Raw genomic sequence first — 11992 nt, forward strand, 5'->3', positions numbered from 1 at the left:
TACTCCTCTTCCTCCCGTATTCTTGTTTTCATCCGCGCAGCGGCGCTCTTCCTCCTCGTACCTCGTACCAGAACAAGAGCGCTCTCTATCTTTGTCCCGAAGATAGAACACTTTCATCTTGTATTCTTCCTTTCTCACAGCACGGGCACACATTATATGTACGTACTGTACTAGGATGTTTTTATTCCCAGAAGAGGCGTACCCGATATTTTTCAGTAAAACAAGAAGAAAATGGGGTCGGCGAGTCAACTCCTGCGTATGTCTTTCAGTGACAGCAGGTTAGTCGTAAGGTATTCGCGGGTCTTTATTTTTTTTTTTATCCGATCATTATCCCGACGATTGTTTCGGAACTTCTGCTAGGCTGTTTTTCATTGAATCAAATCGAAAATTGACAATACCTTTCGTCGAATGACGCGACCAACAACCAGTTTGATATATAAATATATCGTGACAGTGTCACTCGGTCATTGGTCTCGTGTACTTCATTATCGGAGATATACGAGGAAAGCCTCGTTAAAGACGCACGGCGTTAATCGCTCGCATCGTCTCGTCGCCATTAACGTTTATTATTTCGTCCGTTATGCTCCGGCGTAACGAGCTTTCGAACTTATTGTTATACATTTGCGACGAAACGTTCGCGGTAGAAAATTCCTCTTAGGCGTTTCAAGTGCTGCGGCTACATATTTTTATGTGTATACTCGTGTATTTCAGTTATTCCCTTATTGCGTATATATATATATATGTATGCACATTACAGCGAACGAAAGAGCATCCAATTGGCTTTAATAGGTAGTATGCCCAGTCTGTATATATGTATATTATATATAGGTATACGGCGCGAAGAAGCGAAAGGTTAACTTCATTTCTCCCGCTCTCTCTCTCTCTCTGACTAGCTCGCTCATATTCTTGCCGCATTTATCCGTATCACACTCCTCGCGTATACCAGACCGACATTTGAACTCTCCAATTTTTCTGTTAAAATTCGCCCTCTTGTCTTGCATTACAGAGATTCGTATAGAATTGCAAATGCGAGATTGTAGAAATCCTCTTGTATAGTTGTGTATAGATGATCGAAACGTCGTTCGTTCCAGGAGAGCGCGCGCGCGCTAGTGAAAATCATGTTTTACCTTCAACATTTTTTTCCTTGACGATATAAAGTATAAATTGATATATGCACAATGTAAAAACGATCCGAATGAAAATCTTCTGCCACTATTTTTAAGCGGTGTTTAAAAATGTTTCGTTTTGTTTCTGTTTTATTTCGAGGCTCCTTGACATCGCCGCGTAACAAATCGTGGAATGGTCCACGGACGGAGCTCGCTACTATATATATATGTGAGCATCATCACGGCATGGAGGTCTGTAACGCTGTAACCTCAATCGTTGTTTCGCTTCTCTTGGTTACAAAACGCCCAGGAAGTGTTTATTGCTGTTGCGTACTATGTACGATGCATGCTACATACACTTATTGTACTCGCGCGTTAGCCCTGCTGGTAGATGCAATCGCTACAATTGGCTCGTACAATATGCGTATAGATACCCGACGAGCGAGCTATGTCTGTATAGAACTATCACGTACGGCAGAGGCGAGCGAACGCGGGCAAGTCGTTTGAGATTAGCAGCAAGCAAACGCATAATCCATCGGAATCAGATTTTAAAGATTCCTATCGATTATTCGAATAACAATTCCGTCTTTGGTTTCAGGTTTGGAGTTTGCTCCGGGCTCAATTCACGCGGGGCACGTCGACAACAGTTTTTTTTTCCATTCCGGAAAAACGTACTTAATAAAAAGAAAAAAATGCTGCAAATTGCTTCCTCAAGATGGTCGAGATGCACGATGCTCAAAGCTTACTCTATGAGGTGCTATATTTTTCTCATTTTGGCTTCCCCATAGAGAAAGCTTTGAGCACCGTGCATCTTGACCATCTTGAGGAAGCAATTTGCAAATTTTAATTTGCAGCATTTTTTTTGTATACAAGCAAATAATGCATTTTCTCTGCCTTCTCTTTTACGAATTTTAATTAATCTCTTTGTTTAAATCCTATTATAATAAATACCGAATGACGAGCCATCAGAAAAAACAGTTTGCAACTTTCAATTTTCATCGTTTTTCTATTTACATTGAAATTAAATAATTCCGACAACTTTGCTGGAAAGTATAGAGGAAGTACAGACTTATACACAATATCTTACAAAATTTTCAAAAATTGAAGCGGTTAGACGATTTTTTGAAAAACTTATATTTTCGTAAAATTCAAAAAATCATAAAATTTAAACCGCTCTACCGATATTCCCCAAATTCAATACCAACCTTCCTATTATGTTAGTCTATTTATAAAAAAAATAAAAATTATTAATCCTTTCATAAAAGAAGAGTTGTCACGAAATCTCGAAGTGCGAGTTATTTTTGAAGTTGCTATAGACGTACTTTGGTTGTCGATGCTGTGCTCGGAGTTCGTTCATGTGCGTATTTCAGATCGTAGAAAAAAGGAGGAAACAATTGCGACACACATTCGATCGCGATCGTATGTCAGATAAATTTATTTAGCGACATAAGAGTGAAGTGATGGAGTAATTTAGTAAGAGTGATCTTACGCAATTACTATTCGACCGTAGGTACCGTGATTTTTGCAATGAACTATTCGAAACAATAGTCCTGAGTAATATTTTTATTTAAAAAGTATTAAAACAATTAAAGACAAGCGCGCGCTTGCGCGCACGGTGACCCTAGTAAATCTTGAAATTTTCGAAAGTTAGAGCGTCGACACCCTTTTTATGAAAATTTCAAAACGTCGTAGGATTCGTAATATTTTATAAATTCTGACAAAATTATCAGAGAACGAAGAGCTTGTATAGATTAACATCTGTGCAAAACGGTAGCCCTGTATCTCAAACCGTTTCCGAGTTATAAGTTTCTAGATATGATTTTTCCATGTTTTCGGACATTTTGAGCAGCATTTATAAAGCGTCATCGGCGGGCAAATGCATGCAGGAAAAATATTGAAAAAAAGATGCGAAATCTTTTTAGGAGGCTCGTATCAAGGCAGTTCCGTTTTGTGCAGGCTTGGTGTGAATAAAACAACTGGGAATGAAGACTCGACGAGGAGTTTTGGTTACAAACTCTCCAATTCGTTCGTATCATTTAATCTTCTCCGTATCAGCTTTTTGAAAGATTGTTCGTTTATTGGTTTTAGTTCATTTGACTATGCATACTGCTTTCGGATTTTATGTTTATTGAAATACGAAAGCTTGACGCAATTCTTGATAGCTCGCGCACTCTTATATTTGCAGAAGTGCGCCGTTCCATTGTGAAGTGAATCATCAGCCCTCCAATCTCCTACTAACGATTTTAATGAGCCTTAGGCGCTTCTTCGGTAGAGAATTAACTCCAGAATTCTGACGAGGACGACCCAGCAAATATTTCCCTTTTGAGCCCCTCAAGTATCCGGCTGTTTTATCCTTTGTCTTATTTATCCTTTCCAAGCTCAAATCTTGGGCTCGTAAATGACTCGTCGTAAATTCTATTGAAAAATATTGGTAAATGAGACAGGGGAGGAGATCACGGGACAAAACGAGGCAAGCAAACCAGTACTATACCTGAGAAAACATCGTATACTTTTTACAAGTTTGAGGGGTTTCTTATATTTCTTACAATATCAAACACCAAAAGCCATACTGTAATTTCTTGCAATTTTCAAGAAAAATGAAAAAAAATTCATCGATTTTGAATAAATTTGAGTTGGCGTTTCTTTTATTAGTTTTCGCCTGATAAATTTATCCCGCGCCAGCATGATTAAACCGCCCATGCTGAAGCCTATTTTAATGCAAGTGTGAGAGTTATAACGCTCGTAATTGCACTAAATCAAGCATTAAAACAGGCCCGGACTTATTCGGAGCTCGGTTCCCAGCATGAACATGACGTGACCCTGCGATGAGCGAGCACCGAATACGAAATATTGAAACGAAAAAAGCTTCGAGAGACAGCACGACACGAAGCATCTTTGGCCTGAGGAACATTTGCAACAAATACGCAGAGTAATAATAAGGGTCCTCGGCGGGCACAGCGCGCGTTTACGTAGCAGGTCTCGCCGCTATTTCTTATCCGTATAAACGATGTATTTATTACATATACTTTTATTACAACTTATCGATATTTCGTGAAGAATATACGTGCTTTTGTACGCGCGTATATATTATTTTAAACGGTCGGGGGGTTTGGCTATGGGCATTGAATTTCCGCGTTGACTATGGAAGCCTTCTCATAATGTCTTTTTATTATCGATGACTAATGTCTCGATGCGCAAATAGCTCCTTGACCAACAACTTCCATTTAATGTATTTATAAACACTTATCCAAACACTTAGCCATAACGGTATATGACGCGTTTACTTCAAAGAAATCCGTAATGTAGGAAAAATATTGGAACAATCGAGACAAGGATTACCGCTTTTTAACCCATTTTGGTCTTTTCGATACGACGAGACCGATCATATCTGCTATTTTATCTCTCGTCGCTCTTCTCATTAATTATATCATTAATATATCATCCTCTCGCGTTCCTGCTCCCAATCGCTCAACTATGATTTTTTAATTTTTCACCTTTTCGTCACTTGAACGATAAACAGCAGCTCATATTCGAAAATTCCAAATTTTAACAGAAAATAAACTTTATGCTAAATACATGAACATATATAGGCGCGTGTGTTTTTACCAGTAGCAGAAACCAGAAGCCCGTATTAAGGTTTACCGAAAAAACACGAGTCCCTTGAGTCAAACGTATCGCGGTATTGATATTTTTACCATGGTGGTTGGAACAACTCTTTTGTTGATAGCATGCCGTTCGAATTCAGTTTCTTTCTATAGGCTATACACGGTTTTGTCCAAGAAAAAATATGGAACGCGTGCATTTCATTGTGTAAGGCCGTACGATGTGCGCGTTCGTTGGTAAAATCTTTCTCTATCTCTATCTATACATCGACTGGTGTAAAAAAACGACTCGGTATACTTGCTCAAAATTAAAACCAGCGAAAGGGGCGCGATGACAAATTTATTTGATTAAATCAAGTTGAGAACATACATTGGGGCGGACTCGCTTGTCGCGTTTGTAACGAGCGCGACCTCTTGACCGAGTGGAAATCCAAGCTTGAAACAATCGATCGTGCGCGCTGATACAACCAACAACTTTTTTGCTACGATCCCTCGAAGCGCCGGACCTTGATTGCAACTATATACATAAACGACGACGACGACGACGACGACTCTTATGGCAAACATCGCAGCCCGTATTCCCAATGTATTATGTATGAACGCAGCAAGAAGCGTGGAAATTAAGTAACGCCGTCCATAATATATATGAGATTCGCTCATGAAACGTTTAAAGAGGGGGGAAAAAAGTGAAAATGTGCGAATTTTTCTCAACGACGATACCAACAATGAGTTTTTTCTCCGTTGTGCGGCTCTTATTAAATGGCTTCTGGCCAAAACGCTGAAAACGAAAAAGCCATTATTGGATCGAAGAGGAACGACGATGCGTCTCATTTGATATGAAAGAAGGAGCGATTGACGCGAGCAGACGGCGGATAAAGCGCACGGTAAAAGAAGATAAATTGGACCGTGCAGCGGAGGATTGCTAGTTGTGGCAATACCTGCAAATACATGCATAATATATAAAATATATAGATACGTTGCGTAAATAAGGCTCGTGACCATGACACCAATGAATTATATTTTTATATAATGATCGTGCGAGAGATTCGCTGCAATGTTTGACTTTGAATAGTCTACGCGGTAAATAACCCGTGTACAAATACATATCATGCGGCTTGGTTATTTCGTGTGCCATACTACTGCTGTCCGTCCCAATTGTATATACCATTAAAATCAATTTATTGCACAGATTATGTTTGTTGCGCGATAATATCTTTATCGCTGCACTTTTTTCAAGACTCATTATTGAGATGAGAATATAAGCGAGCTCGTTCATTCGTTATACAGATCGAGTTGCCCCATGGACTATTTTCATCGGCGCTACACCGCGCGCCTCATCGCGACCGATCATTTTTTCTTCGACTCATCCTATCTAAATATATTTGTTATTTCGAAGAAATTATTGTACTCCACACGCGAGTCGAATCTATCCCCGCGACTGTATATATGAACGCACAACGTTGCAAGCCTCGTTGGATAAGCGTGCGTTAATTTATACCTGTTGGAAGTTTGGAAGCAGGGAAATTTCATTCCCTGCTTGCATATTATGCTGCAGTTGAAGCAACGTACAAACGCGCCTTTTCAAGCCGCACTTTGCTCCAGCCTCGATTACCTTTCTTACAATCTCTTACAATCGATTACCATTCTTCTGCAAAAGGAATGGGCGCGAGCAACTTCATTTTTGTCACGCGCCCATCGAGAATTACGAATGCATGCATCAACTGAATCAAGGATTAATTTACTCTCGCAATTGCTGAAGCAACTGCGGCAACGACTGGAGTACGTCTCTCGTTCGCGGTATGTGTAATAAGTGCCCGATTGTTCTCGCTATAATGCTTTATGAGTTATTGCGTTTCGTTGAGATTAGCCACGATCGCCACGATGATATCTCGCGCACCCACGACCCGAGGCCAATAGTCGTATTCTCTTATCTTTCCAATGCCGCATTTTCCCTCCCCTCCGTCGTCCTATTCGCGAATATAAATCTCCTCTTCTTCAACGCATTCGGCCATATTCCCGAAAATACCTGATAAACCTGAAATATGGAAAAATTTTAAAAAACTAAACGGAAAAGTGAGCGGTGCCTTTGAACAATGTCAATGAAATAATGCATTAATAATGAGTCAATTAATAACGAGCATTTTATTCAATCAACCTCAATTCCGTAAACCTTGCTTCGAATCGGGGTGAGAATTTTCAATGGTCCCGCATTCCTGCATGTTCGTATATGTAATACTCGCATGACCCTATTGTTTTTCTTTTTTTTTTTTTTTTTATACCGTTCGGCTCCCGCAAAATTTCCGCATAAAATGTTCACACTTCATCGAACAACTAAAAAATTAAAATTCCCATCATTTTGATGATCTTGGAATTAAAAGGTTTAAAGTTCAAAATTCTTTTTCGCATCTCTGTGGTGAATTTTTAACGCTCACGAGTCCGCATCAGAGCTCAAATAGATATTTATCCTAAAATTGATTGAATTATTGAAATTAAGTCGGATTTGTGCACGGCATTATTCAGGAGGGTGGTGGGTGGTCGTTATTTTGACTTTGGTGAAAATGAGTTGCTTCTCCCAGGACTTGAAAATATAGTGAGACATACGAATAAAAATTTCGTACGAATTAAATCGCATAATATAAATTGAAAAAATGCAAAATTCGGCGCGCATTCGTCGTCGCCAGCACACGTATTGAGAGGTGCAATAACGTGAAAAAACGTACAAATTTTCTCCAATTAAAATCATGAAACGTAATTTCGTGGCCTTGAACTCGACCGAGCTTTAATTGAATTAAAAACCTTGTAGCGCTTTTATTTAAATCCATTCTACACGACGAACAAACCCGGCGGCGAATCGCAGGAAAAATGGAATACGAAAAAACGTGGTCGCGGTTGAAATTTTGGAAGCAGGAGTTGGGTCTATATTTTCTTGTCTCTCTGGCAAAGTAGATAGATTGTGAAAAATATATAAGGGGGGATGGGAATATGCATGAGCAAGAAGGTAGCGCGCCGATTGCAGCCAAAAATAAATCGTAAATGTGAGTTATGTAAAAAGAAGCTTCCATCGCTCTTTCTCTCTCTCTCTCTCTTTCCCCACTCATTGTCAAGCAGATATATATATTTTCAAAAGCTATATAGCACGCATCGAAAAAGAAAGAAATGCGCGAGAGGCCGCCTGCGTGCGCGAAGGGCGGCACTAATATTTTTCAGTCGTCTTCGTTCTTCTCTTTTCGTCTATACTCCCATACCGCGCGTGTCGCGCCGAGAGCCTCCTCAGCCCCAAGACCATTAATTGACATTTGTATAGGAAATTTCGGATACAATATGAGGCATTAGATTGCATCTTATAAAGTGAAGTGTAAAAAAAAAATCAGTTAAATTTTCAGACAGTTTAGGAGTCGTCGTTGCTGAGATAAATCAATATAACAATTTGGGCCAAGTAACATGTAATCTTATATGGAAGTCAAGACACATTCAGTGATATCTCCGTTAAAAATGATGCTATAAAAATATGAAATTTTTTGGGCGACATTTTTTTTCAGATTCATTAGGAGATTTGCTGAGATTATATTAATAATAATCTGCTTCCCGTGTAGTTTTTTGAGGCTGAGCTTTCACCATCAGTTTTTCCTCTTTTTTCCCCAACTTTTCTTTAAAGTGTATGCAACATTGCCAATAAACTGCGTAAACTAAAATGGGATTCGTTCCGAGCCAAAGTTTTACCACATCGATTAAACAAATAATTTAACAGCGATTGTTTCGCAACGTATATCGGATTCTAAAAAAAAAACAGCGGTCCTATCGTTTATTACGAGCACGATTATTGAGAAAAAATTAACAGGACAAGTGCGCGCATGAACTCACTTTTTAATCTCGGCATGTATACGCGTTTAAAAGCAATTTCTTCCGTTTACATTCGAAGGCGGATATTACTAGCGTTCTACCACTCCATTAAAATTGAATAGTAAAGTTTTTTTTCTCGAAAATAGTCAAGTTTTATTTTACCGAGAGGCTGCTGGATCGTTGCATATGCACGGATAATGCGAAAGGAGGAAGAGTTTCTCACGAGAGTAGACTTTTCAGAGCGTTATATTCTCGCGAATACGAGAAACGCGTATGGAAAATTACGATAGATTTTCACTGCCGCGCAGTTACATAACCACCTGCCTGCATCCTTCTATGTATATATGAGTGTGCGCGCGCGCGTGAATTGCGCCTCTCTCGGTCTGACGCGCTCTTCTTGCATGGGAACGGTGGAAAAACTTTTTAGCTTACACCGCTTTATACATCGCAAGTTGTTCGGTGTATATTGTGCGTAACGCGCGAGAGATCTGCCTGCCGAGCTATCCACCAACCGGTTCACCGAGAGAGAGAGAGAGAGCTCATGGACACCGCCGTTTCTTTAGATTATATAAATTATTGCATTTGCGTATAATACATCAATGTAGTGTACAAACTCGTCTTCGTATGCGTGAAAAAAAAATGAAAATGGCAATATCATCATCATCATCTATCTGCTGCTGGATAATGTCTCCGACAACTCATCGCGAGAGACGCGGTAAAAGAAAACTAACGCGTAAAAGAACAAGCCAGCGCGAGCCCTGTCGCACTTTTATTTACGCGAATATATGCCCGTTGCAATTGATCTTGTTGCAAGTAAATACATTCTGTATGCATTCACGGTAAATTTAATCTGGGGTTATTTACGAAACGATTCATGTAAAATCCATCTGAGCGAATAGGCCCGCCGGGTTTTGTAGACGCAAAGAAAACCGCGATAATATGGGTAGAATTTTACAAAGCGCCGATCGCATTCGGATGATCCATGCGCATGCGTAATATATATGGAAATAACGGAAAAAAAAGACCTGGACACATGCAGAAACAACAACAAACACGTTCCATCAACGTTTTGCATTAACTGCGGAGGATTACAATTAGTACGGATTAGCATATGCCGATAGAGAAAAAATAGTACAACGTCAACGTGGCGGGGCATGCACTTGGCCGTTCCGTAACTAATGTGGAAAGAGGGCTTTTGGGAGAGCAGTAGTTGGGCTCGCTCGCGGTAGGTACTTGAGTCGGATTGCCGTAGCCGAGGTCGAGCTGCTGCTGCTGCCGCCGCCGCCGCACCGAGTAACCAATAAATACGAAAGACGAGCGAACGCTGCGTATACAGCGCCACCCAATTGCGCAACTGGAAAGAAACGTTCCAAGCATTCGAATAGAAAATAGTACACATTTCATCTGGTTTTTCATCGTATTTGCGCTCAATATGCTCGTCCCAAAGACGATATCCTTGTGCCTCCCCGAGAATATCTTTTCGATTCTACACCGTCCTCTCTGGATATTTGCATTACCATGACTCTTGATATTTGGATATTTGAGCACATTTGCGAGCAACGCCTCTCTTCTCCCGTCTCTGATGTCCTCGTCTCCCAAACTCCCAAATATTCTCCGCGGTGTTGTGTGTGTATACATCGTTTCAACGTCGTCGAGCTAGCCATAGCCGTCCCGTTTCTCTCCGACAAGAGCTTACAAATATGTCACGTATTCACTCGGTCTTATCTCTATATCCTGCTCATATATTCACGTATCTTATGTACATATAAAAATATCTATATCTCCGCTGATTATTATGAGAGTCTGCTTTGACAATATTATCCTAATTATTTGAATACTCGCAGCATCCTAAATTTTAGACCTATACAAGCAGTATCTATTCCATATTCGAAAACCCAAATCGATTTTCGACGCATAATACCAAAGCGATAGACCAAATAGGCACCGGAGATATTGTTCATGCCAGTTTTCTCGAATCGTGTGCTTCACTCAAAATATGTATAGTGGCATTAGCCACTATTGAGTTGATTAAAATATTCTTCACAATTCTCGAACAAAACGGAAAATGTTCACATGTATGCGCGTGCGAGTCTTTCGATTGTCCAATTTGCTATTGTCATTCTATATAATATGTTGTATCGACTGTGAGAGTTAATTTTTTTATTGCATTAATTCTAGCCCTCTCTTTTTGTAATATATAGGGATATACATATAAACGGATGATATTAGTTGCCAACCGCGAAAGTCAAGATCATCACGAGTGCGCTATTCGTTAATATAATCTTTCTGAGGAATTTTAAAATGGATATATAATATTGTACACGCGACTATATATAGATTGCGTTACGTATGACCATAGAGCAATCAATTTTCGATTGCATAATCAATCTACAATCATCATAATGCTGTCATTATTATTGTTATTATTATTAGTCAAGAATGAACGAATGCTTGATATTGATGAAACTATATATGAATTATTTTTGTTCGGTCGTTCGTCTCTCTTGTCTGTCTGTCTCTCTCATACACGCACGCATACATTTTCCCCAAACCTGAGCAAGAACGGCAAGAACAGTGATCAGCAGCGATGGCAGCAGCGCACGGGTCGATTGGAACGCTCTTCTTTCTCCCACGAGCCCTATTTCCCATCTGACCTGATTATCCTCCGTTCTGTATATGTTGTTTCTGTGCCGCACACCTTACTTGGGATTCCGGACTATATAATACTACTAGAATTTTTATGACCAGGTGCTGCCGCTATAGGCTAAAATCTTTTGTGCGTTATGAGCGCGTAATTCAAATTAAAAGTGTTGATCAATCAGAATCTGCGCTCTATAAAATACGAACTCTGTTCGTTATTCTTGCAGCGGAGTGCCATCATCCATTTTTTATTTATTTCAATATTGCAGTCTAAAATTAAAAATATGTAAAAAAAATATATTTGTCTATTGCCTTTGGTATAATATAATTTCACTGTTTGCATAGTGTGAAGAAAATAAATTTTACTCTGAAGCGATAGATTGATCATAATTATTTTACGATTACATATGAATTGTTATAAATGTAATTGGGAAACGTTCAATTATTATATATCGATATTCAATCACCGCTTATCCGTCTGGTGCGAAAGTGCTGAATTACTTCGAACCTAACCTCAACTGTTCCTGTTCTACACCACCACTGTTCTACAACACGATGTGGGACACGTGACGGCCGTGACGCACACGACTAAACATCTGACATCGCATCGCATAACCTCATTCAACATTCAACGAGACTTATCCAATCCATCCTTGTTTCTGGACATACTTGCTTCCTTATTACCCAACCAATTACAATCGATGAGCGTGCCTTAATTACATACGATTTCATACCATTTCGTTTCAATGTCTGTGTTTTTGTAGGAAATTTTATTCTTTTTTCTTTTATTAACTCGAGATTGCA

General features: G+C 39.5%; 1 protein-coding gene across 1 annotated transcript; it reads left to right on the forward strand.

Annotated features, from left to right (window-relative positions):
- The first annotated feature begins 130 nt into the window (after window positions 1-130).
- LOC122409686 (uncharacterized) lies at window positions 131-3400 on the forward strand. The gene is made up of 5 exons (XM_043417415.1): window positions 131-278; window positions 1267-1358; window positions 1705-1777; window positions 3029-3131; window positions 3292-3400. The coding sequence occupies exons 1-5, from the start codon at window positions 176-178 to the stop codon at window positions 3398-3400; spliced, it is 480 nt and encodes a 159-aa protein (XP_043273350.1). The 5' UTR covers window positions 131-175.
- Window positions 3401-11992: the final 8592 nt, after the last annotated feature.

Source organism: Venturia canescens, chromosome 4 (assembly GCF_019457755.1).
Source record: "Venturia canescens isolate UGA chromosome 4, ASM1945775v1, whole genome shotgun sequence".
Classification (NCBI taxonomy): Eukaryota; Metazoa; Arthropoda; class Insecta; order Hymenoptera; family Ichneumonidae; genus Venturia; species Venturia canescens.

Coding starts and splice junctions, on each gene's coding strand:
- LOC122409686 (XM_043417415.1), top strand. CDS start 176: ATGTTTTTATTCCCAGAAGAGGCGTACCCGATATTTTTCAGTAAAACA. Junction 1,778..3,028: donor TTTTTCCATTCCGGAAAAAC/GTACTTAATAAA, acceptor AAATCTTTTTAG/GAGGCTCGTATCAAGGCAGT. Junction 3,132..3,291: donor GGTTACAAACTCTCCAATTC/GTTCGTATCATT, acceptor TTATATTTGCAG/AAGTGCGCCGTTCCATTGTG.